General features: G+C 50.2%; 1 protein-coding gene across 4 annotated transcripts in view; it reads left to right on the top strand.

Annotated features, from left to right (window-relative positions):
- The window catches only part of LOC146772283 (uncharacterized), a 75,199-nt gene that overhangs the window by 34,207 nt on the left and 15,179 nt on the right, over window positions 1-25,813 (top strand). For all 4 annotated transcript variants that reach the window (XM_085638939.1, XM_085638938.1, XM_085638940.1 and 1 more), the window contains 2 exons: window positions 3,771-4,051; window positions 17,915-18,023. In XM_085638939.1, coding sequence (XP_085495065.1) covers window positions 3,771-4,051; window positions 17,915-18,023 — 390 coding nt within the window. The remainder of the gene's footprint in view (window positions 1-3,770; window positions 4,052-17,914; window positions 18,024-25,813) is intronic.

Consider the following 25,813-nt stretch of genomic DNA (forward strand, 5'->3'; position numbering starts at 1 on the left):
TACGGAGCCCGCCTCGGAGTCTGCGAGGTCGCCAAGCTTGGGATCTACCTTGATGAGCAAGCTTCGTCGTCTCTCCGTAGAGAGTGCGCAGTTGGCGTTTCCCAGGAACACCACCACGCGCTGAGCCCAAGCAGAGAGGGTGTCAGGCGAAATCAGAGAGCCTGATACCTTGGCCTCTTCGGCCATATCTAAAATCTTAGTGGCAGGCCCAAGGATATCCAGAAGCTTGTCCTGGCAAGCTCGCCAGGATCTGTCAATACCACGTTTGGGGTCCTTGACAAACTTTTGTAGGAATGTCGCCATCCGGGGATCGATCTCTGGAGTAGCGGCCACCTTGCCCTCCAGAGAAGGCCGGGGGCATTCTGCCCTAAGACAGCTCCTGGCTGAGGCCTCTAAAGGCCGGCGGATTCTGCTGGCGACATATTGGGCGACTTTCTCAGAGGGAGCCCAGTCTGAGGAGCGGGGATGCAAAATGTAATCAGGGTCTAACATGTCTGCGCAGAGGTTCTGCGTCTCAGTAGTTGGGTCGGGACGGGACGGCCGCCAGGGACGGGATGGGCCGGTCTCGCCGTCCGTATCGTTCGCCAAATCCCCTGATGGAGTGGGAGTCGCTGGAGCCGGGTTGCTCGCTAAGAACGCCTGCTTAAGGCGAGCGAAGGCATCTATGTCCACCCCAGTGTCTTTAGGCCGTTTGGCAGGAGGTGGTTGAGGGTCGGTAAGAACACCCCCCGAATTGGGGGAGGGAGGGGGAAGGCTCTGTGCCCTGGCTAGCGCCTGCTCTATTTTGCGGGAAAGGCGATCTTCCAAGGGCCCCATGGCCTGCTCCACCGCCTTGTGGATAGAGTCATCCACCGCGTCATAAAAGTCGTCATCCCATTGTAGGGCTGTAAGGGGGTCCTCCTCCCACTGACCGTCCTGCTGGTAAGCCTCTTCGTCGTACAGTTCCATTGCAGGTGAGGGCACCAGACAGGTAAGTGGGGCAGAGAGGGTAACCTCTGTGTTAAGGGGGGCTGGGTGTCAGCCTAAATAAGGTGCGGGCAGTGCTCGCGTGAAGAAGGGTATAAAAGACCCGGGATCCTCAGCCCTGGTGCAATAATACAAATATAGGGCACCCTGCCAACAGTATAGGGATCCCTACAGACTCATCAGAGCGTTGCTTGGGCCTAAGAATACTGACCTCCCCCTAAAGCGATTGAAATCGCTAAATGCTTATGTCCTCAAGACAAGGGAACAGCTGCCTAATGGCAGATACAGACTCGCTTTCCTGCGAGCGTCCAATATTACTGTGGGGGAGGCGTTTACAACACTGCCTCAGGGCAGGAGAACAGGCCACACACGGGCGTAGGGCAGGGCAGGCTCCGCGACGAAGCGTCTGAGGCAGGAACGAAGAACGCGCGAAGAATGCGCGGAATGCCAGACGCTTCGTCGCTGAGGCGCGCTAAGCGCCCTCTAGCGGCAGGAGGTGCACCGCGAGCCTGGGCACCACAGAACTCGGCCGTTAGGGAGTGAAACGCTCCCACGGCCAGGCGAGGGATTACCAAGTAGCGGCTCCCTCGCAAAGCTGAAGAAACGGAAATATTTACACGGGCATAATCAGGAAAACCAACAAAGTGCCGCAAAACGCGTCGGTCATAAATCCAAACCGGAACCTGACAAGGAACAATCAAAGTCAGCGCGCGAAGCGCTCTCTACGCAATTAACTAAAAACATTGCAAAATACAGCGATTAGCTAAAACATGTCCAAAACGCATTTCACTCTTGAAACAAGTGCCCCAAACCAAGTTATAAGGGGAAGGTGAAGGAAACCACTTATCTGAGGCTGCAGCATTAAAGAAAGAGGAGGGATGGATAACGACAGAGGACTACATACCCCCAGGGGCCCTGTGATTGGTGCATGGATGTCGGACTATCTGCCCATGGACACTCTATTGTTTCTGTGTTATGTTCCCTATGGTTCATGGGAACAGTGTTTTTTGTGAACTTTGAAGTGCTGCTTTTGGAATTAAAGAAAGATAGAGCATAATCCTCGCCTCCGGTCCTGACATAGAATTCCAGCCACTGCAAGGCAATTTGCATACACTGAAAAGGCTTGAGATTGTCTGGATCCGCTAAAGAAACAAGCAATTAGTGAGCATGGGCATGATCACTGTATGGTTTTTGGCTGGCTGTATTAATAAACAATATGCATTTCTGATTTTATAGCTGTAAGTGTATTTAGAGTAGTTTATTTAAATTCAAGCTAGGATATGGAAAAAGTCATAAGAATGAAAATATATCCTTTCTAAGTAAATGAGGACATTCATTTGTTTTTGGTGCAGCACTGAGATGATCTGCTCTTGGAAGTGCCAGATGTGTGTTCATGTAACCTTTTGTTCATATTTTTATGGCCAACATACATAGAACAGTTCTCTAATTTGAATGAAGTCAGAACAGTTGAGTTTAGTAAGCTCTTGCGCAGAGAAGTAAAGCAGAAAGTCCAGCCAACAAGGCCTCTATGCTTGCATATAAGCAGCTGCTATTTACGCCTATTCATCCCGTATCTTAGCCACCCTTAACTGTGGGTGGAAATGCATTTTGGATGCACTCCCTTCTATGAACATTGCACAAAATCACTGAGGACCTTAAGTGGACTTGGAGTTTACCATAAACTTATGATCCAGTAAAATTAATCAGGTCATGGTATTACAGCTTTACCAAGCCATGCTTACTAATTCCGACCATCCTCCCTTCACCCATACTCCACTCCAGAGCGACTCTTAATTTCATTGGTGCTTCAGGAACATCCTTTGGCCAGCCTATCAGAAAAGGCACATCTGTTTATAGCTACATTCAAGGATAATTGTACATGTCTGGCAGATGCAGCCTCTGCATTGCATGTGCATGCTGACCTTGGTACTGGCATCATATGACAGTGCTACTATACTCACACCAAATCTCTTCTTCTCTCAATGGCAGTTGGAGTCGATCTTCCTTAAGACACCTTATCAGAGCAGGAATCGGAAGTAAAATAGGATTAGTGGAGCCAGTTATTCAAGGTACATCTTCGTATGTAGTTACTCCTTCCCCTTTTGTTACCATCATTACCGTTACTTTGGGTATAAGTAACCCCAGGGCGCAGTATTACGGCAGGTTTATGAGTAAGCCTTCATAGAGCTATAGAGTGGGGAAAAACAATCCAACCTCTGTATTAACACACCAGTTTGTGGGAGATATTCTCAAATTCCAGGCCTTTCATTTGGGACAAATTCCACCTAATTTGACCTGGTGGATTTATCTCTGGAAGCACCTGTGATCATGCTGCAGCGGTTTTTGTAATACTGATTGGAGTTGAAACTCCTATTTTCCCTCAAAACTGTATAGAACTCGCTTCTAATCTGATGCCAATGAAAACAGGGTCTCCACCCCGTTCATTGATACACAATATCTTTATGCCTAGACTTTTTTTGCCTCCAAATTTGCTATTGCAAAATATGTGCTATCCTCTCCCTTTATAGAAAGGAGATTTACAGAACCCTATTCCATTTGTCGTCCTAGTCTCTTTACTTGAGGCCATTACTTTGCTGTAATCTACATTTGTTCCAACTTCTACACTGGCATGAAGTTAAGCTGATGTTCTGTTTTTGTTGTATTTCATTACTTACTGTTTGAGTGTTCTAGTTACGTAACTTCTAACAACTTGCTTTACTGAACAGCTCATTATAAAACCCATGTGATTTGCATCATATGAAACAAAAATATACCCAAATATCTTCCATGTGCTTGTTTCACAGGTTCCTAAATGCAGAACAGAGCCCAGCTTACAAACTCTATCAAACAAAGTTAGCTGAATTTAGAAAAATGTTTAACTCCTCTGAGTCTGGCAAGCAACAAGATACCAAACATTCACAGCCTGCATCCCCACAACCATTTCACGATGACGCTGGGTCATCTGCTAGCCTATCAACAGACTGTTTCACTGCCCCACTCCTTCCACCGCCACGAAAAAGAAGATCAGGACAGAATGATCTCCCTGTACCAACCAAGAAGGTTGTTCAAGACGAGACCCTGAAAGGCAAGTATTTCTATGCCGAAACAAAACGAATGCCTGGTGCGCCTCTGCTGTTGATACATTACTTGTGTGTCCTGTGTTTTCCTTTCTGACTCTAGATTCTGCTTACAGTGTCATTTTTGCTTTGTAATGCCACTCTTCCATGCTTACTGTATGCTTATATTTAGCACATACAACATGCCACTTTGCGACACTGTACTTGCATTAGGTTAAATAAAAGATTGAACGCTAGTTTTGTGATGCTATAGTTCTTCAACGTTGGTATCCTTCAGAGTTTCACATGCAACCATATGGCCTCCTGTTAGACCTGTCAGCCCTTTGGCAGTTCCCTCCTCATTTTATTATTTTTTTTCCCTTCCCCTTCTCATTTTTTCTGTCTACTACCAACTTTTTGGGTGTTGATGTAGAGGCTCTGGCCGCCTCATTCTCACTACCTGAGGGAGAGGCGCAAGGTGCTCCACTGAGGAAATAGGAAGAGGGAGGTTGGATTCGCAAAATGGTGGTTCCAACTGTCACCTCAGCACCTGGACCATGACTGCCATGAGAGGTTCCGGAACCTTCTGGGCCCCTCTGGCCAGTCAGGCCCAAGGTGATAAATAGAGGTGACAGGAGGGCGGCCATTTTAGAATAGAGTTGAGCTGCCGGTTAGTCAGGAGTAAGGCACTTGAGTGGGGAGGTGGCTGCGCTGGACAGGGAATGACAGGTCTCAGGGTCTGCACGGTTCCCCTCGTCAGTGACATCACCCCCAACCTTTTGACCGGTCCCTGAGCGCCGCCAGTGACTTTTGAGACCCTCGTATCTTTAGAGGTCTCCAGGAAGAGTGAACCCCTGACCTCTTAGTTCTGGAAGTGGGCCATTGCCGGGGGCTATCGACTTTCAACTCTGTTGTTGCCTGGGATTCCCGGACTGGCCTGGGATTGCCACCTTCTCAGACATAGGGGAGATATGTATGTGCCCCAGCCCTGAGAGTCCAGTCGGCCTCAGCGACGGTGCCCGTGAGAAAACCGGCACCCTTTACTTCAATCGCCCTCCCTCCACGAGATCCGACTTCGAACCCTGGCCGCCACCCTTTCCCAAGGTCGAGAGGTTACCTAGTGATCTTTGGCCAGAGTCCGCTGTCATCGAGAGGCCTGAAGAGAGGGGTGGGCCCCAGGTGTGTGACGGGCGAGAGAGCGACGCGACTGTCTGACTAAAGAAACCAACAATCAGGAAGTGCGGGTTGTGAGGCAGTGAAGCCGCTGCCTGAGTCACCTGAGAGGGGCCGGAGCGCCGCCCCCTGGTTGTCGTACGAAGGCGGAGGCCGCGCTGTTCCGGGATGGGGCAGCGGGAGCTGTGAGACTGCTGACAACGGAGCCTTCCAGTCGGGTGTCCGGTGAGGTAGAGGTTCAGCCTCAGAAGGTGGCGGGGCCTCCGTCATCGAAGGAAGGAGGCTTCCGTCAGTGAAGGAGAGTGCATATGCGGGGTAACCCCTTGTGGGAGGTGGCCCCGAGGGCGTGAATTGTTCGTTCCTTTCACTCATGTGAGGATTCCCCCGTTGATACCCCTCCAGCTCCGTGTCAAGTGCGAGGGAACGCGTCTCACGGCATCGCGAGCTCTAGGAGGAGGACACCACTGGTAGACAGTAAGCGGGGTATTGCAGCGCAGGAGAAAGGGGAGAGAACTGGGTGCTGGGGAATTCTTTGCCAAGGCCTGAGAGGGGGAAGCACATTGGAGCCTGATGTATTTACCGGCGGCATAGCGCAACCATGCACGTGACCAGGGTTGATTAAAAAGGAGACTCACGTCTGTTGTGGGAGGTGGTAGGTTGAGCTCCAGCACCAGAAAGCGCTTAGATTTATAGCGTAACGGGGATGGAGTAGTCCCAGTGGTCAAACACACTATCAGTAAACTGGATGGAAGTAGCCCCTTGATTGCCAACAGTACTTCCGGTGTCCCGTTAATTTGTATATGTCAGGAGCTGATGGTAATGACAGTCTAAGGGCCAGGAAACATGATACCCAGGGCAGCCAGCTGTTAGATGAACCCTCATTAGACTAAGGGTTACCCTGAATTGTGGGATCAGGGAGTGTTCTACAGAGCGCAGTCTGCGAGGAGTTAGTAGTCCCTACAGAGTCCAGGTACCATGTGGAACCCACATAGAGTGTTTAGATATGTGCTGAGCTAGAAGTAATATCCCAGGTCCGTTATTGTTCGAGTAGATGCCAGGAAATGTTATTCTGGAATGTAACGAAGTGTTTATTCTAAAAATGTGATGAAAAGTTTATCTTGAATTGTAATGTCATGTTTTACCCCAAAACCAAGGGGAACGTTCATCTGAAAATGTAATGAAATGTTTCAGTCTGAAGTGTGAAATTGAGTAACCAAGTTTGCTAAAAAGAGATAAAGACTTCTGGTGACTTTTAACACTGATCGGTGTAGTGTCTCTTCTATTCCCTTTTTGAAGTGGTGTTGCGCAAGGTGTGAAGTGGGTGTGGTGCAAGCACAGGGTGTGTTTCCGAATAAAGCCTATTTACCAGAGCCAAGTTGCCTTTAGGGCGCAGGTCCAACAAGTTGGTGTTCAGCGGTGGGATCCTGAATCTGTGCTTGCATCCACTCAGTAGCAGTTTGGCGCGCGCCACAACCTACACCTGAATGTTTTTACTGGAGTTTTCTCCAGATTGCCTCCCTAATTGGAATTTTGTTTTAAAAAATTGTCCTGTCCTGTGGTGTACTTCCTCTTAAAGGAAAGGTCTCCTATTGTAAAGTTCTGTTCTGCAGAGTTGGGTCCCGCCTGGTAGGATGGAGTTTGAGTTGGGTTGGCTGGAAGAATATACTGTGACCCAACTGAAGGAATTCTGCCAGGAGAGGGAGGTATTCTTCAAGCAGGGGGCGAAGAAAATAGAACTCCAAACCAGCTTGAGAGCCTGGGTTATGGCCCACCCTAGCGGGAAACGGGAGGAGGGACCAGGACTGGACACCACCGAAGAACCAGAATTACTTCTCCCCCCTGGGAGTGGGCACATGGGTGCAGGACCTAGTGCCCCTTCAAGAGCGGGTAGTAGCGCTTCGGGGGGAAGCCTGTCATCCGCTGACTTAGCTGACAAGGAGGGAGGAGAGGCAGTTTAAAATGGAACTAGCCCGTTTGGAGAAAGAGAGGGAGGAGAGGAGGTTCCTCCATGAGCTCCACTTAAAGGAATTGGAACTCAAAGCCCTACAGTTTGGAACCCCCAGCAGTCCCGTTGGTGGCAGCGTATCTGGAGATATCCCCAGGGAGCCCAGACCCTACCTGCCAAAAGATGTAGTTGCCAGCTATGGTGTCGGGGATGACATCGTTAAATGGCTGGCTGCCTATGAGGTCTCCTTACGAGCCCATGGGGTCCCCGAAGTTCAGTGGGGGGGTGGTCTATACAGGTATATGCCTCCGGTGGGGAGGGATGCCTTGTTAGCTTTGGAACAGCAAGATCAGACCAATTACCCCATCATGAAGGTTGCCCTAGTCAGGAAATTTGGGTTGACCCTTGAAAAATTCAGGCAGAGATTTCGGGGCAGTCAAAAGTTGGACTACGCCAAGAAGGCTTTGGAGGGCTGGGTACAGGGCAGTGAGGTAAAGGACTACGAGGGATTGTATAATCTGATTTTAAAGGAGCACCTCCTCGAGAAAAGTTTTCCGGAGCTGCGTCAACACCTGGTGGACAGCAAGCTAACTAATCCTAGGAAGCTTGCAGAGGAGGCGGATATCTGGGCAAGTACCCGGGTATCCTCAAAAGGGACTGGAGGGAATTTCCAAGGGGCTGGACAGGGCGCCCCCCAGAATAAAGAGGGGGGAGACAAAAAGAAGGAGTTCTCCAAAGGCCCCCAAAAGAGTTCACAAGGGAAGGGAGTAGGATTCCCTCCTAAGGTTGGCCCCCACAAACCCCCTTATCCTGACCGTGGTCAGCAGCCTAGGGTTGTCCGATGTTACGAGTGTGGTGAGGTGGGGCACTATAAGGGGGATGCCAAGTGTCCCAAGAGACCACACCCTCCCATTGGAGGAAAGGCCCCTGGGGTGGCGAGTGTAGTGCTCGGGGAGGAGTTGCCCCTCGATAAGGGAGGTGAGTGGGCAGGGCTAACCTTAGTGTCCTTAGGGGATTGTGAGATGGTTCCTAAGACCCAGGTGACCTCGAATACTACTAAGTACAGGCAATGGGTCACCATCAATGCCCAGAGGGTGGAGGCTCTGAGAGACACAGGAGCCAGCATGACTATGGTAAGGAGTCAGCTGGTGTCCCCAGAGTAGGTGGTTCCCAATGTAGTCCACCCGGTTGTGATGGCTGACAACCGAGAGGGTCACTATCCGGTGGCCCAGATTCCCTTTGAGTGGGGAGGGGTTGCGGGTCCTCTACGAGTTGCGATAAGCCCTGCCATGCCGGTCGACTGCCTGTTGGGAAATGACCTTGAACACTCGGCGTGGAAGGAGGTCGAGTTCAGGGCCCACATGGGAATGTTGGGGACACCTGATTGGACGTGTGCCAACACACGGTCCGTGACGGCCCGAAGCGGGAGTTCACAGAGGTTGAAGCCTGGGACAAAGGCCCAACCAGCTGCCGGAAAGGGTAAACGGGGTCAAGGGAAGCCTGCCCTGGTATCTGAACCTCCGAAGGTGGAGGGGGCGACTGAAGAGGTCCCGAAGTCTACGGAGGGGAATGTAACTTCCTTGGAGGGCTTACCTACCCCTGCAGACTGGCAGGTGGAGGGAGGACCTACTAGGGAGGAGTTTTGTCGGGCCCAAAAGGAGTGCCCTACCCTTGAGGGTTTACGGCGGCAGGCCGAAGCCCAGGCAGCGGGTAACGATTCGGGGAACTTCCAAATATACTGGGAAGATGGTCTCCTTTATAGCGAACCCAAGGCTCCGGTGCATGGATCATCCCGGGCCTTGGTGGTTCCCCAACGTTACCGAGCCTTCCTTTTGGGATTGGCTCACGAAATTCCCTTGGCGGAACACTTGGGACAAGACAAGACCTTTGCTCGACTTGTCCCTCATTTCTACTGGCCTCAGATGAGGATTACGTCCGACACTTTTTGTAGGACGTGTGTAACCTGCCAAGCTAGTGGGAAAACTGGGGTGAATCTGAAGGCTCCCCTGGAACCACTGCCTGTCGTTGGCACCCCCTTTGAAAGGGTGGGCATCGACATTGTTGGGCCATTGGATCCACCAACGTCTGCCGGTCACAGGTTTATCCTGGTTCTGGTGGATCATGCCACCCGGTACCCAGAGGCTATCCCTCTGAGAGGACCATTACTGCACCCGCGGTGGCACGGGCTCTTATGGGTATTTTCACCCGGATGGGATTCCCCAAGGAAGTTGTGTCGGACAGAGGTACCAACTTCATGTCGGCATATATGCGGGCTATGTGGAAAGAGTGTGGTGTCACTTACCGGTTCTCCACCCCTTATCACCCCCAGACCAATGGTCTGGTGGAGAGGTTTAACAAAACCTTAAAGGGCATGATCAGGAGTCTGCCCGAGAGCCAGCGGAGGAAATGGGACGTCCTCCTGCCTTGTTTGCTGTTTTCTTACAGGGAGGTACCACAGAAGGGAGTGGGCTTCAGCCCCTTTGAACTGTTGTACGGACACCCTGTGCGTGGACCCCTCAGCCTGGTGAAGGATGGATGGGAAAAGACTCCCAGGAAACTTCCCCCGGATGTGGTGAGCTACATGCTGGCCTTTCGTAGCCAAATGGCTAGGTTGTGGAAGCAAGCTTCTGAAAACGTAGAAGCCAGCCAGACAGTCATGAAGGAATGGTATGACCAAAATGCTCACCCGGTGGAGCTGGAGCCTGGCCAGAAGGTGTGGGTGATGGAACCTGGAGAGCTTAGCGCCCTCCAGGATCGCAGGTCAGGCCCCTTTGAGGTGGTTGAGAAGAAGGGCAAAGTCCCCTACGTGGCGGACCTCAAGATCCCCAGACAGCCCCATCGGGTGCTCCATGTCAATCGCCTCAAGCCTCACCAAGAGAGACCCGAGGTCACTTTAATGATGGTGACTGATGGGTCAGAGGAAGAGGAAAGGGAACCTCTTCCTGATCTTTTTGCGTCCCAAGAGAAGGACGGGTCGGTGGAGGGAGTGATCCTCTCACCATCCCTAACTCCCAAACAACGGAAAGACTGCCGCCAAGTTCTGGAGCAGTTTGCTTCCTTGTTCTCGCTTATCCCGGGAAGGACTCATCTGTGTACCCATGATGTGGACACAGGGGACAGCCCACCTAAGAAGTCCAAGTCCTACAAACTGTCGGATAAGGTGAAGGCCAGCATCCATGGAGAAGTTACCAAGATGCTAGAGCTGGGAGTGATTGAGCCTTCAAGTAGTCCCTGGTCCAGTCCGGTGGTACTGGTACCCAAAGCTGCCCCGCCGGGCACTACCCCAGAACTCCGGTTCTGTGTGGATTACAGGGGACTGAACTCTGTGACAAAGACAGATGCTCATCCTATCCCGAGAGCGGATGAGCTCATTGACCGGTTGGGAGATGCCCAATATCTCAGTACCTTTGACCTTACATCCGGGTACTGGCAGATCTCCCTGACAGATGGAGCAAAGGAAAGGTCAGCCTTCTCCACACCTGAGGGTCACTACCAGTTCTTTGTGATGCCCTTTGGGCTCAAGAACGCCCCTGCCACTTTCCAGCGGCTGGTGAACCAGGTCCTCTCCGGGATGGAGGCCTTTTCGGTTGCGTACCTGGATGACATCGCTGTCTTCAGCCGCAACTGGGAGGACCATTTGTGTCACCTTCAGGCTGTCCTTCAGGCTTTGCAGCAGGCGGGTCTGACGATCAAGGCCAGTAAGTGCCAGATCGGGCAGGGGTCGGTAGTGTACCTCGGTCACTTGGTGGGTCGGGGCAAGGTGCAACCCCTCCAGGCCAAGATCGAAACCATCATGGCCTGGGAACCCCCCAAGACTCAGACGGAGGTCCGAGCCTTCTTGGGCCTCACTGGCTACTACCGACGCTTCGTCAAGGGATACGGTACTATCGTGGCCCCCTTGACTGAGCTCACTTCTAAAAAGCACCCTCGACGGGTAATCTGGACCGAGGGGTGTCAACAAGCCTTTGACACCTTGAAAAAGGCAATGTGTGCGGCACCTGTTCTCAGGGCCCCTGACTTCTCCAAGGAGTTCATCGTCCAAACAGATGCGTCGGAGCATGGCATCGGGGCAGTGCTGTCGCAACTTAATGACGAGGGTCTAGACCAACCGGTGGTTTTCCTGTCTAGGAGACTACTCCCCCGGGAACAGAGGTGGAGTGCAATTGAGAGGGAGGCTTTTGCGGTGGTATGGGCTCTGAAGAAGCTGCGGCCATACCTGTTTGGCTCGCACTTCCTGGTTCAGACCGACCACCGGCCCCTCAGGTGGCTGATGCAAATGAGGGGCGAGAATCCCAAGCTATTGAGGTGGTCCATCTCCCTACAGGGAATGGACTTTAGGGTGGAACATCGCCCAGGAGTGGACCACGCCAATGCTGACTGTCTATCCAGGTATTTCCGCCTTAGTGAAGAGGACTCCCAAGGGGTTGGGTAGCTCTCCCCACTTTCAGCTGGGGGGGACGCGTGTTAGACCTGTCAGCCCTTTGGCAGTTCCCTCCTCATTTTTTATTTTTTTTCCCTTCCCCTTCTCATTTTTTCTGTCTACTACCAACTTTTTGGGTGTTCATGTAGAGGCTCTGGGCGCCTCATCCTCACTACCTGAGGGAGAGGCGCAAGGTGCTCCACTGAGGAAACAGGAAGAGGGAGGTTGGATTCGCAAAATGGTGGTTCCAACTGTCACCTCAGCACCTGGACCATGACTGCCATGAGAGGTTCCGGAACCTTCTGGGCCCCTCTGGCCAGTCAGGCCCAAGGTGATAAATAGAGGTGACAGGAGGGCGGCCATTTTAGAATAGAGTTGAGCTGCCGGTTAGTCAGGAGTAAGGCACTTGAGTGGGGAGGTTGCTGCGCTGGACAGGGAATGACAGGTCTCAGGGTCTGCACGGTTCCCCTCGTCCGTGACATCACCCGCAACCTTTTGACCAGTCCCTGAGCGCCGGCAGTGACTTTTGAGACCCTCGTATCTTTAGAGGTCTCCAGGAAGAGTGAACCCCTGACCTCTTAGTTCTGGAAGTGGGCCATTGCCGGGGGCTATCCACTTTCAACTCTGTTGTTGCCTGGGATTCCCGGACTGGCCTGGGATTGCCACCTTCTCAGACATAGGGGGAGAGATGTATGTGCCCCAGCCCTGAGAGTCCAGTCGGCCTCCGCGACGGTGCCCGTGAGAAAACCGGCACCCTTTACTTCAACCCCCCTCCCTCCACGAGATCCGACTTCGAACCCTGGCAGCCACCCTTTCCCAAGGTCGAGAGGTTACCTAGTGATCTTTGGCCAGAGTCCGCTGTCATCGAGAGGCCTGAAGAGAGGGGTGGGCCCCAGGTGTGTGACGGGCGAGAGAGCGACGCGACTGTCTGACTAAAGAAACCAACAATCAGGAAGTGCGGGTTGTGAGGCAGTGAAGCGCCGCCCCCTGGTTGTCGTACGAAGGCGGAGGCCGCGCCCACGCAGGACGCGCTGTTCCGGGATGGGGTAGCGGGAGCTGTGAGACTGCCACCAACGGAGCCTTCCAGTCGGGTGTCCGGTGAGGTAGAGGTTCAGCCTCAGAAGGTGGCGGGGCCTCCGTCATCGAAGGAAGGAGGCTTCCGTCAGTGAAGGAGAGTACATATGCGGGGGAACCCCTTGTGGGTGGTGGCTCCGAGGGCGTGAATTGTTCGTTCCTTTCACTCATGTGAGGATTCCCTCGTTGATACCCCTCCAGCTCCGTGTCAAGTGCGAGGGAACGCGTCTCACGGCATCGCGAGCTCCAGAAGGAGGACACCACTGGTAGACAGTAAGCGGGGTATTGCAGCGCAGGAGAAAGGGGAGAGAACTGGGTGCTGGGGAATTCTTTGCCAAGGCCTGAGAGGGGGAAGCACATTGGAGCCTGATGTATTTACCGGCGGCATAGCGCAACCATGCACGTGACCAGGGTGGATTAAAAAGGAGACTCACGTCTGTTGTGGGAGGTGGTAGGTTGAGCTCCAGCACCAGAAAGCGCTTAGATTTATAGCGTAACGGGGATGGAGTAGTCCCAGTGGTCAAACACACTATCAGTAAACTGGATGGAAGTAGCCCCTTGATTGCCAACAGTACTTCCGGTGTCCCGTTAATTTGTATATGTCAGGAGCTGATGGTAATGACAGTCTAAGGGCCAGGAAACATGATACCCAGGGCAGCCAGCTGTTAGATGAACCCTCATTAGACTAAGGGTTACCCTGAATTGTGGGATCGGGGAGTGTTCTACAGAGCGCAGTCTGCGAGGAGTTAGTGGTCCCTACAGAGTCCAGGTACCATGTGGAACCCACATAGAGTGTTTAGATATGTGCTGAGCTAGAAGTAATATCCCAGGTCCGTTATTGTTTGAGTAGATGCCAGGAAATGTTATTCTGGAATGTAACGAAGTGTTTATTCTAAAAATGTGATGAAAAGTTTATCTTGAATTGTAATGTCATGTTTTACCCCAAAACCAAGGGGGAACGTTCATCTGAAAATGTAATGAAATGTTTCAATCTGAAGTGTGAAATTGAATAACCAAGTTTGCTAAAAAGAGATAAAGACTTCTGGTGACTTTTAACACTGATTGGGGTAGTGTCTCTTCTATTCCCTTTTTGAAGTGGTGTTGCGCAAGGTGTGAAGTGGGTGTGGTGCAAGCACAGGGTGCGTTTCCGAATAAAGCCTATTTACCAGAGCCAAGTTGCCTTTAGGGCGCAGGTCCAACAACATGAATCCAAAACATGAGGCTACAAATGGAGGAGGGAATCAACTTTCCAAACATCCTTAACAATAGCCTCCTTGCGAAAGTTGGACACAGTGTGGTCCGTGTTGGAGAGCTTCACAATGGACTTTCCTTCTGTAACCCGGCCAAGCTTCATTGCAGATTTATGTAGGAAGGTGCCCCTTTTTGACATAGTCCCCCCACTTTTTGACTGGTATTTGATGTGATTTTAAAGTGGAAGTGCACTGGGTTCCTGCTAACCAGGTCCCCAGTGCCAGACCTCTTTCCCAAAAACGGTGTGGTTGTACCCCAATTGGCAGTACCTTTAGCACTTTCTGTTAGTCCCTAGTAAATAGTACCTCAGGTACCTAGGGCCTGAGTTACGTAAGAGTCCTGTGGGCTGCAGCATGTATTGTGCCACCCTAAGGGACCCCTCACTAAACTCATGCTAGACTGTCTTTGCAGGCTGCGTCTTTTGGTGCAGACTAAAGTGGAAAAACGACATGACACACTTCCCTGTGTGCTATTACCCTAACACTGCATGTGATATTTGTAAGCCCCCCCCCCACAGTAGGTCTTACAGCCCTAAGGCAGGGTGCGTTGTATTACATGTGCGGATGTATATGCATGAGTAGATATGCCCTGTGCTTGTCAGTCTCATTACTGCCAGTACAAGTGATCAGAGAAGCCATTTTAAAACATGTGCTGGACACTGATAAAAACGAGTTCCTCAGCTACATGATGGCATCGCTGAAACTAGGGATGTTTGGTATCAAACATCTCGTATTTCAGTGATGGATTTATTAATACATGCATCCAGAGGGCACCTTAGAGGTGCCCCTTGAAAACCTACATATTACTAGTGTGCTGACTGACTGGTCTTAGCCAGCCTTCCACCATAGACGAGTTTCTGAACCCCAGGGGTGATGGCCTTTGCTCTCAAGATGTCAGAAACAAAACCTGCTTGGGCAGAGTGTGTTTACACCCCCTCCTACAGGATGACCTGCAAATTAGCATTCCAAGGCCTTTGGTATGCAAATCTGGCTTCCCTCACAGGAGAAGATGCAGACCCTCTTTGTCCATAGACCCTTCGGCACCGGGACAGGTGCGGAAATTAGTAGTCATATAGACGTGACCACCCTAAGGCTAGTACCATCCCTAAGGTGGGCTACCTGAAATGGATACGACTTTTCAGAGTCTGCCATCTTGGTGATGGCAAACGTAGGAACTCTGGAACAGGGTTATGCCCATTTTCCACAGGAAGTGGTCATATAGTGGGCGCACTCCCCTACACTCCCCTAACGCCTCTAAATCTAGTATTTGGGGGAGCCCCTGGCACCAGGAAATCTGATCCTGCCAAACAAAAGAAGAAGAATGACCAAAGAGCAGCAAAAAGCAAGATTTGTGGAAGAAGCAACTGACTTGGTGCCAATCCTGCTGGCATGTTTTCTGTTCCTGACAATTGCGCCAATGTCAACTAACTGCAGGCCGCTGTGCCTCCAAAGCCCGGGAGGACTGGCAACACTTCTACCAAGACTCGAGAACTCCAGTGGATCAGCAGAGCTGTTCCCCTGCACCTTGCAGGTACCCAAGAAAGACCTGAGAGGACTCCCAAGACCATGGAAACACCACTGTACCCGTTGCTCCAAGCCCAAGTTGAAGTGGGCCAACTGTACCAGCGTGGTCCCCCAGCTCTTCAGAGACCAAGCCCACCTTGGAGTTGCCCACTATGGACTTAACAATGACTACTGCAGCCTCTGTTTGCAGGCCCCTTCTAGTGCACTTAGTGATGAAAACACAACACCTAAAGACACCTCTACACACATCGTCAATGGCCCACGGAGAAGAGGACCAAAGGTGTCCCTGAGCATCGCGAGGGCTGAGCCCTCCTGATGGTTCAGCCCGACTGACTTCCCAGTCCAAACCTGCAGCCTATTTTCACAAAGTTGGATCCCCATAAACTAACGTTGGGTACCTGACGCTGTATTGCATCTCTGCTCCCGGCCGCCTCAGTGCCTCCCAGTGTGGCCTCTTGGTGCCTCCTTGGACCTTTTCCCATACTTACCGTAAGTCTAGGAGACTGGTCTTGTAAGTTGCTGTACTATACATGTATGCCATATTTGTTTTTCCTCCATAGGATAACATTGCATCCTCTGAAAAGTGTGGACTTGTAAAATGTAAAAGTATTTCTAAGTTCTTACCTGATCGAATGGATTCTGGTGCCTATATATAAAGATATGTTTTATTTGTATTAATTGGTGTGGATCTCCTTATTTGAGTAGTGTGCATCATAGATTGGCTATATGTTCATTTACAGATGTCTAACACTCCTCTCTGATAAGCCTAAGGCCGCTCGACCACACTGGCCCCTAAGAGAGCACCTTGGGATTGCTAGCGCAAGCCCCGTCCACTCATAATTGAATACCTGGACTCTTTGCACAGTACCTCTTTATGGTGTACCATATAAAGAGCCAGCTTCCTACAATTGAGACATCGAGTATCCATGTAAATGACACCTCATCCAGAAAGGGATGGCGAGACCTCTAAGAAATAACCTTTACGAGCTAGGCCCTAGATATTCTACAACATGGAACCCAATGGCCTACTTTAACCTAAGGAGAAATGCTTGCGTCTTTTTAGAACACAAGGTGTTCTTCAGATTTTGATGCAGTTTATTTGCTTCCATGCAGTCATTGAGACAAAGGTGCCGGACTCTCAAAAAATAAAAATCAGTTGAAAGAGACACAACTGCCCTCCGCCTATATGTTTCTGCAGCGGAGTTCAAGGCTTGGAAACTCAGTATGTTGAAGATCCTATGGTCTGGTTCCTAGCAGAAGCATACAAAAACAATAAATCAGAAGAGCATTCCTAGAACAAAGACCCCCACCTAGATCAATCGGTGGCCTGGGTACAAAAGGCAAGTTCTTTACAATGTCTCAAATCTGTTTATTGGAGCTACCGGGTGTCCGTTAGTCAGTGTACAGCAGGGCACAGTTTAAGGTGGGTTACAAAGAATGTGCAAGTTGTCAGTCCTTTGACAGCCTGACAGGAAACCACTATCTTGGACTCAGTGTTTTTAGTGGACACCCAGTTCATACGTCCCACACTTTTTCTTGGGAAGGGGTGGACCTTTGTTATGGGACACTGATTATACCTTAAACTGCAGTAGCCTTTAGGCAGCCACCACATGATGGGTGCAGACAAAAAGGTCTGTCATCGGAACTACAGTCACCTGATGCTCATTAACCCACAGTGTGGTATGAGGGATTATTTGCTAGCCTTTTTGTCCACCACTTTCCAGTTCAGAAGCAGATTATCCTGTGCTGCCCTTATGGTGGAGACTGGAACGCTTAACTTATTCATGTCTCTTTCTTTATTCTTCACGCTCGCTTTTTCTTTCTATTTTATGCTTTGAGTTGATCCACAGTTATCTTGACAGTAGGAGGGCAACACTGGCACTTTGTAATGCTTTAAGATAATTTTTACAGCGTAGAACATATTATCTGCCTTACAGTGAGATTTGGTTTGAAGTTTTGAAGAAGGGTGACTGAATGTACCAGTAAGTATGAGTCAATGACAGTAAATACCCTTTTTATGTGTAATCCTCAAACCCCCTTTCTCCACAAAACTCCTCTGCTTGTCTCAGTGACCTGTATCCTCTACTTTTGAAGGAGAGACTGGGGTTGTGAGAGGCACGGCGTGGTACAAGCGTTCGGAACGAGGGCTGCTCATGGGGGCAAGGCTTCGATTTGTTTGCTGCAAGTAGTGATATGTTTCTTGTGGCCTACTGGACTGGATAATCCCAGTCTGGAGGGTGGGGACTAAGGAATATAACTCAACAGTCACTACAGTGAATGCTTTCAGAAGTAGGGCGGCCTGAGTCCAGCAGCTCCTTGCTGAAGCGCAGTTCAAAGTCTGAGGGGCATGAGCGTTTGTAGAAGGCTCGTACTTTCAGTATTTTGTTTACCAGTGTCAGGTTTCTGAACAGTTTCACATGGGACTGGTGGCTAATCCCCCTAAATTTGCTGCTAGTGCACCTTGAAATGACTAAAAAATATTTGATATTTATTTTTTATTTTTTAGTTGATGCGAAAACACGAGACTCAGCAGAAACATTGGCGCGGTTTGTTGTTACGATGGGACCAGAAATGGAACGATTTACCATGGCTGAAGCTTCTAAGCCAGAATTTTGGTATGTATTCCTTATGGACAAACAGTGGAGGGTTTTCGATAAATTATAACCTTTATTAGTCAATATCATAATATTGAGCTTGTCTTTTCTCTACACAGAGTGAATTCCCTGTTGCTACTTAAATGTTATTACACTTTTATATTGTCCTTGGAAGGATCAAAGACATGGGATATAATTTAGACCCTGATGGGCTAGCCACCATACCGCTTAGGCATCGGAGGCCCTGCTTCTTCAGCCAGCTACTTTTAAATGTCCCGTCATCCTGGCTAAAATTTGTTTACCAGAGTGCCCCTGTAGCCACAGCAACATTACTTTTGCCAAAAACTATAATTTCAGAAGGTTTGCCATAACATGGTTCCTCATTCTGCACTTCTTATATTTTTCAGAAGTAAGCCCACAAAGTGTGGCTTTGGTTCTGAAAAATCAATAAAAGCAATGCCCTTCAGAAGGTGGTCCCCCTACTCATTAGGGACATTTTGGCTTTTTGCCTGGTCATAGATGCAAACAGTAAAAATAATCTTTGAAAGTCTCTCCCTATGTAGGGTGACCCGACTGATCCTGAAAACCAGATGGATCAGTGGTAGCTGGTGCCAGAACCCATCCATTTACATAGCTGCAGAATGCAACCACTTGCCACGGAGAGTTCTTAAATAGCGATCTGTGACAAACCGCATGGTAGGGCATAGTAGGGATCTTGGGGAGGGCGCCAGCCAAGGAATAGATTCTGTTGAGAAGGAGGGATCAGATCACTTGACAGCCTAATAAAAGACTTTTCTTTTCTGTATCTGGTATTAAGTAAGGCTTCTAATTGGATGCGTTGACTTAAAGTTGAGAATCGGGTGAGGCAGGTTTGAAACTGGGAAGGGAAGAGATGCTGTGCAAAACTGGGTTTGCATCCTCGTAGTCTCTCTTCAATGCTAATAGTCACTGAAAGTAACCAGCGTTCGAGTTTGCTTGATCCTTCGGTAATGGGATCTTCCTTAGTTTTCGACCTCTGAAGTTCCAATATCCTTTCTCCACACAGTTTATCATTTTCAGAGCCCACTGATAATTCTTACGCACCTATGAACAAGGTCTCAATTTGTAATGCTCACATATGTTCACCAATACTCAAAAAGTTGATGCTTCCTTATGAGCTAACAAGAACAAACCACATCAGTTGAAAATCGCTTTCTTCCTGAAAGTTTTACCTTGCAATAATTTTGGGCAGACTTTCCCAGGAAGACAAAAGTTCTTATTGTGCTTACCTCGCAATCCTTCAGGCCTGCACATATGTTGTGAAAGCGTTTGTTCTTCTTGATGACTCTTCAAAGTGTTGTATCTTTTGGTAGATATTTGTTGATGCTGCCGCACTGTGAAACTACCACTTTGACTAGTGATCCGTTTCAGGGTGATGCCTCTATTTATTGAGAGACCGTTCCCTTATTCAGTGAGATGTTGCAAGTCTTCCTGCTCTCTTAAGATCCAAGATGACCTCTGCTATGAACAGCATTGGAGAAATAATCCTCCCGTTCGAACCTGGAAACGCAGTTGGCCACAAGATGTTCTGCCATAAGGTTCCTGGGTACTAGCAGCCCTCCCATAACTCTGGGTAATTATCCCAGTAGTTTCAATACCCTGCCTACATTTGAAGAACGTAGTAGCGCTGTGGGGATCACTATCTGGATGTCCAGTGGGTCAAGAGAAGCAGAGTTGTCATGTGAGACTAAAGAGTAATCTACCTGGACCTAATTGCTCTTAACTTGGGCTTTGGTTTCCTGACAGATGGGCCACCGGCTTCTAACAGGCTCTGCTGTCATAAACTCATTGGTTCCCTTGCATCTAAATTAGGCAGGGAGAAACATGCTGTGCAGAAAGGGACCGTTGCTAATTTACAGCAGCTGGCTGCTTTCACCACACTCGGAATGAGGCCTTTTACAACCCTAATGGCACTACAACTTAGGACCAGAGTATTACACATCTTTACAGCAGGGACTGTATTCTCTGAGCTCTGTTCTGTTGCCTGTTGAATCTTGGCTACATTATCCTTTGTTAAGTAGATGAAACGGAACTGCCAACAGTTCACAAACCCCTAACATGCATTGTCAAGCAAAAATGTTATTTTGAAATAAACAAATATAAAAACCAACAGAGCTAATCTGAATTTGAACTTCCCCTGACTCTTGGAGTATATAAACTCCACTCTGATCATTCAAGCCAAATTCTTCTACTTTCAACCTGAAATAAACTTCAACTGTAAAGGACAAGACTATTTCTTCTACGATCAAAATTTGGTTGAATTATGTACCTGATAATGAGATGTAATTGCCTTTATCTTTGTCACCTTCCTTCTGAGAAAGTCTGGAAGGTTAGCTTTGAAATAATCACCAACTACCCTTTGAGTTCAATCTGTGACATCATCATTGCAAAGCCACGTTTCTCATTCCTTTCCCGAGATTCAAGTAACATAGTGCAAACTCTCTTGTTTATCAAACTTTCCTCATTTACAGATGGTGTCATTACTACTTGAAGGTACTCAGAAATGCCTACTCCTTTAATTTTGGCCCATCCTTAAATTCTGAAAAATAAAATCTTTTTTTTAAAACACTAACCCAGGATTCCTCTGAGCTCGTCCAAACTTTGTTTCCTAGGGAAGACCATCAAAGCTAGTGTTGTTCTATAACTAGATTCCTGCATTATCAATAACTTCCATTTAAACTTCCTTCAATCGGGATTAAGGCTTTGATGTAGTAAAGATGACGTCTGCCCAGATGGTATTAAGTAATGGCGTGGTTATATCTCCGTGAAGCACTCAAGTCAGTCTTATCTACATGGTGATCGGTGTTTGGTTGTTGGTCCGCTTCCTTTCTTTTCAAGTTCACCCTTTTGTAAGTGGATTCCTCCAGAACTACTTACTCGGCTCCAGCTGCTCACCTACTCTGGTCAGCATCTGAATGCAATCACAGGGAACTGTGGTAATTAATAGAAACCTATATATCCGCCACTAAGTAGCACCCTTTTGCTGTATCTGAACGCTGAACCCTCTGATTTATTTATAAATATGTTTATTGAGGTTTTGAAGAGACCTACATCTCAGTATAGAAACAGCATAACATACATTAACATTTATACCTCAGGCATACATTGAGCTGTAGAGAATGGGTCGCCTCCTGATCTCCTATTGCCATGGAGGTCCTCACAACTGTAGCAACAACTACAACTATAAAGCTGTTCCTGAGATTCTACCACAGGAGGGGGTGGGGGGGGCGCCCCCGAAAAGAGGATATTAATAAATCACCCATTCTCTCCTAGGGTTTCTCCATAAACAGATAGCAAACCATGAAATAACAGGGGCCAACCAGCTGACGCCCAACCAGTACAGCAACAGCAGCAAAGTCCGGCCATTGTCCAAGTATTGCTCGCCCATGTCCCGTAGGTCCACCTCCCAGCCCCATGCATCCCACACTGGCTACTGCACATACAGTGTCGCTCTTGTTCTTGTGCCCCGCCAATCTAGCTATGCCTACGCTACTGTACTCCATGGCACTCAGATGGACGAACTAACTCCATGTCCCCCGGGATGTCGCCCCTGCCACGTATCTGACCGGCCTCTGCGGGGCCTGCATCGGAGCTCATCATGGTCTGTAGAAGCGCCTCCCACTGAGCTGCAATTGGTGTCTTCCTGAGGCCTAGCGTTTCCTCCCTCCTGAGGGCCGTGCCCTCCGCTGTAGCCCACACCAAAAAGGAACCGCGCCATGCCCGCGTGTGCAGTGGGGTAGCCGCCTTCCAACGCTTGGTGAGAAGCCGTTTCGCCTCCATGAACCCCAAGTCAATGAACCGAGAAGTGACCTTCGTGGAAGGGGTCCTGCGGAAGAGGTGTAATAGGTAGGCTGGCCACTCAAATGGGATATCACGACCTGTACACTCGCAGAGCGCTTCCTGCGCTGCCTGCCAGTACGAACTCAGCGCGGGACAGCTCCACAGCATATGAATTAGGCCAACGTCCAGCTCCACACAGCGGGGACAGCATGCATCCGCGCTGTGAAAGTATCTATTGATAGAGGCAGGTGTGAGATATGCTCTGTGTAAGATGAAGAATTGTATTTGGCGGAAGCGCATGTTCCTGGGGATTCTCGTTGGGCCCTGTAGCACCCTGTCCCACTCCTTGTCCGTCACGGGCCGAGCCAGATCCGCCTCCCACTTACCCCGTAGCGGTGTCAAACTAATCGCCGTATGCGTGCGCAAGGACGCCGCGAACCATTTGACCAGATGTCTCCCCCGCCCCATGACATGAAGGTATTGCATCGTGAGGTGCTGCTCCGGCTCCTCCCGAAGGTCCCCCCAACATCCCGTGAGCGTCGCTATCAAAGACCGGTGACGCAGGAAGTGACCGGGAGCCAACCCAGTCTCTTCCGCCAGGGCAGCAAACGAAAGAAGGGTCCCGTCCCAATAAAGGTCCCCCAATGTGTGTATGTCTGCCGCGCTCCAATCCTCAAGCTCCAAAGCGCTGAGCACCCCCTGCCCACTAGGAGAGCCCTCGAGCGGTATGGCCGGGGCATAAGGAGTCCGGGTAAGGTGAATACACCGGCGGTAGCACTTATAGGCCACCGCCAAAAGAAGAGGTACAGGCCTCGATACCTTCGCGGCCGGATGGAAAAGCTTAATGATGTCAGCCAATGAGAGGGGGGGGCGCCACAGTCTCAGTATCCTCCCGGCCCCTGTCTGCCAGCCAACGGGCTATCCACTGCATCTGCGCAGCCAGATAGTAATGTTCAAAACACGGCATTGCAAGTCCCTCCTGGTCAGTGGGAAGGTACAGCTTGGGCAACGCGAATCTGTGATGCGCGGCACCCCACAGGAAGTCCCGGAGGGACCGCGCCAATACCGCAAAGAAAGACGCCGGAACATAAATGGGCAGGTTGGCAAAATAGTACAGGAGACGGGTTAAAATCACCATTTTAACTAAGGCTACTCGGCCCGTGATCGAGAGGGGAAGCGTTCCCCAGAACCGCATCTGAGCCTGGACTGCGGACACAGTTCTGCCCAGGTTGCCTTCCACAAGATCCGCCGGCTGACGATATATCTGGATACCCAGATACCAAAAGGTATCCGGCCGCCATTGTACCTGCACTCTCTGTAAATGATGACTCTGGTCTTGAGTGTCTGCTCGGAACGCGTATAGGCAGGACTTAGCAGCGTTCACCTGGAGACGCTCCAGGTCGACTGGAATGTGAGCCACATCCCTGACAAAGACCAGCAGGTCATCCGCATAAAGCGATGCCTGATGCGTCGCATCGCCCAGAGGGATACCGTCAGCCAGCTCTCTGCGGAGTGTGGCCGCCAGCGGCTCTATTGCGAGCGCAAACAGGAGGGGTGAGAGCGGGCACCCCTACCGAGTGCCGCGGCCAATATGGATAGCATCAGATATGTACGACCCGGTTCTCACTCTCACTGTGGGGTCATTATACAGGAGGTCTGCCAGTTGAAGGAAGCCAAGACCCAACCCGTAGTGCAACAAGGCCGCCACCATGTGTCCCCATTCCAGGCAGTCGAAGGCCTTTCCAAGGTCTAAAACCAGGCAGCCCGCCCTAGGCCATTGTTGGATACTATCAGATGCCACTCGAAAGAACCGCCGCAGATTAAGGGAGGTACTGCGTTTAGGCACAAAGCCATTTTGGTCAACATGTACCGGCACCGCTGGTGCTAGCCGCTTCGCCAGTACCTTAGCCAGAATTTTGTGATCTGTATTAAGCAGGGCAAGGGGGTGATAGGACCCCAGCTGGGTTTGATTCCGCCCGGGTTTGAGCAGCGATATCAGATAGGCCTCCCGCATTAACGCTGAACTCTCTGATGGCCACTATTTACTGATTTCTTATCGAAACACTCTTGAACTTTGGGCAACTTCTTTCCCACTTACATTCAACCCAAACAAACTTGAATATTGTCAGGAACAGGAACCTTTTCTGTACAAGTCAATGTTCTGCCTCCAACAGGAATCTGTCCCATTCAACTCCTGAGGTGAATTCCCATGTCACACGCGTAATAAAGACGTTTCTTGACCCAGCAAGATGGGAGCTTTCACGTTTCGGTTAGAGGGATTTTGTGATGACCGATGTTAACCATCTTGCAACTGTGATCCAAACAGGTCAAATGATTATCTACTCCAAAATGAGGAGTTCCCACCTGTTAGACCTGTCAGCCCTTTGGGTGGTCCCTCCTCATCATTATTTATTTTGTCCCACTTTTGCCTCAAACCCTGTTATAATTTTTCCTTTTTGGGAACCACCAGACTTTTTAGTGTTGATGCAGGGTCAGGGAGCCATTTTCCCTACCCCTGGAACTTCTGTCTGAGGGCCTGAGACACAAAATGGTGGCCACCCATTGTCACCTGTGACATCATCAGAACCCACTGGAGATTTCTAGAACCTTACGTAACATTCTGGAACCCTGTGACAGTGAGAGGCAGTTTAGAATGTTGGGAGGCCATCTCAGAGTGGCAGTTGGCATCTGACTAGAGAGGAGAGAGGAGCAGTTCAGAAGGAGGTCGGAGTAAGGCAGCAGGGGTGGAAACCAGTGCTTGGAGTGGGGTCCAGAAACCCACCCTTGATGCTAGTCCCTACTGACCAAGCCCAGCCTAGAGCCCTGTGTGGGACCAAGACCAGAAAAACCATCTTAAGGACCTAAATATTGTGAAGAGGCCTTAAAGAAGAAGACCAGTAAGTTCCTGACCTGTTTAGCGGTGTCCTCCTGGAGTCCTGACGTCGAGAAGCCTGGAGACCTGAGGCCTGAGGTGAAGAAGCGGCGCGGACAGAAAGCAGACGTCGTACCCGGAGCCGTCAGAGGTCGAGAGAGGGCGCCGACGGAGGTCGTGGAGAGGCACCGGAGGTCGAGTAAGGAGTCACCTGAGGTCGAGGTGAAGCGCGCCGGAGGTCGGGAGTGGAGATCGCACTCCGGAGTCGCCGGAGATAGAGGTGAAGCGCGCCGGAGGTCGGGAGTGGAGATCGCACTCCGGAGACGCCGGAATCTGAGGTGAAGCGCGCCGGAGGTCGGGAGTGGAGGTCGCACTCCGGAGACACCCGGAAGCGGGGAGACCGTGACCCTGCGACGCCGGAAGGCGACATCGAGCCGGAGCAGCCCAGCGACATCGAGCCGAGGCCGCCCAGCGACACCGAGCCGAGGCCGCCCAGCGACATCGATCCGGAACCGCCAGCGACATCGATCCGAAGCTGCCCAGCGACACCGATCCGAAGCTGCCCAGCGACACCGAACCGGAGCCGCCCAGCGACATCGAGCCGGAGCCGCCTCACGACGTCGACCCGGCGCCGAGCGGAGCCGATCATCGTGAAAAGGGCAGTAAGTGGTAGAAAGGGCATCTGAGGCCCTGTGGAGCCCTAAAAGACCATTCTAGGGGCTAGAGGGGTGTTAGAACCAGCCTGGGAGTGCCAGGGGTGAACTGAGACTGGTGCAGTGACCTCTGTGAGGGGTTGTGTATTTTGGGAGAGCCAGATCCCTAAGTTACCCTTATTCTACCTCAGTTCAGGCCCAGCCTTGACCAATCTAGGCGGGACACCCCCCATGTCATCCAAATGACCACAAGCTGTACTTGGGCATATTAAAACCAAACTACCTCAGGAAAGTGATGTGAACTGTAATTGTTATTAATTGTGTTATTTAAGTTATTGAAGGTGCTTTATTTATTGACTGTATTTATTGTCTGACTGTATTTATTCCTGCATTGTATTTATTGTCTGACAGTATTTATTAGCCATTTGTATTTATTGCACCCCTATTTATTCCTTGCTTATTTATGA

Source organism: Triturus cristatus, chromosome 12 (assembly GCF_964204655.1).
Source record: "Triturus cristatus chromosome 12, aTriCri1.1, whole genome shotgun sequence".
Lineage (NCBI taxonomy): Eukaryota > Metazoa > Chordata > Amphibia > Caudata > Salamandridae > Triturus > Triturus cristatus.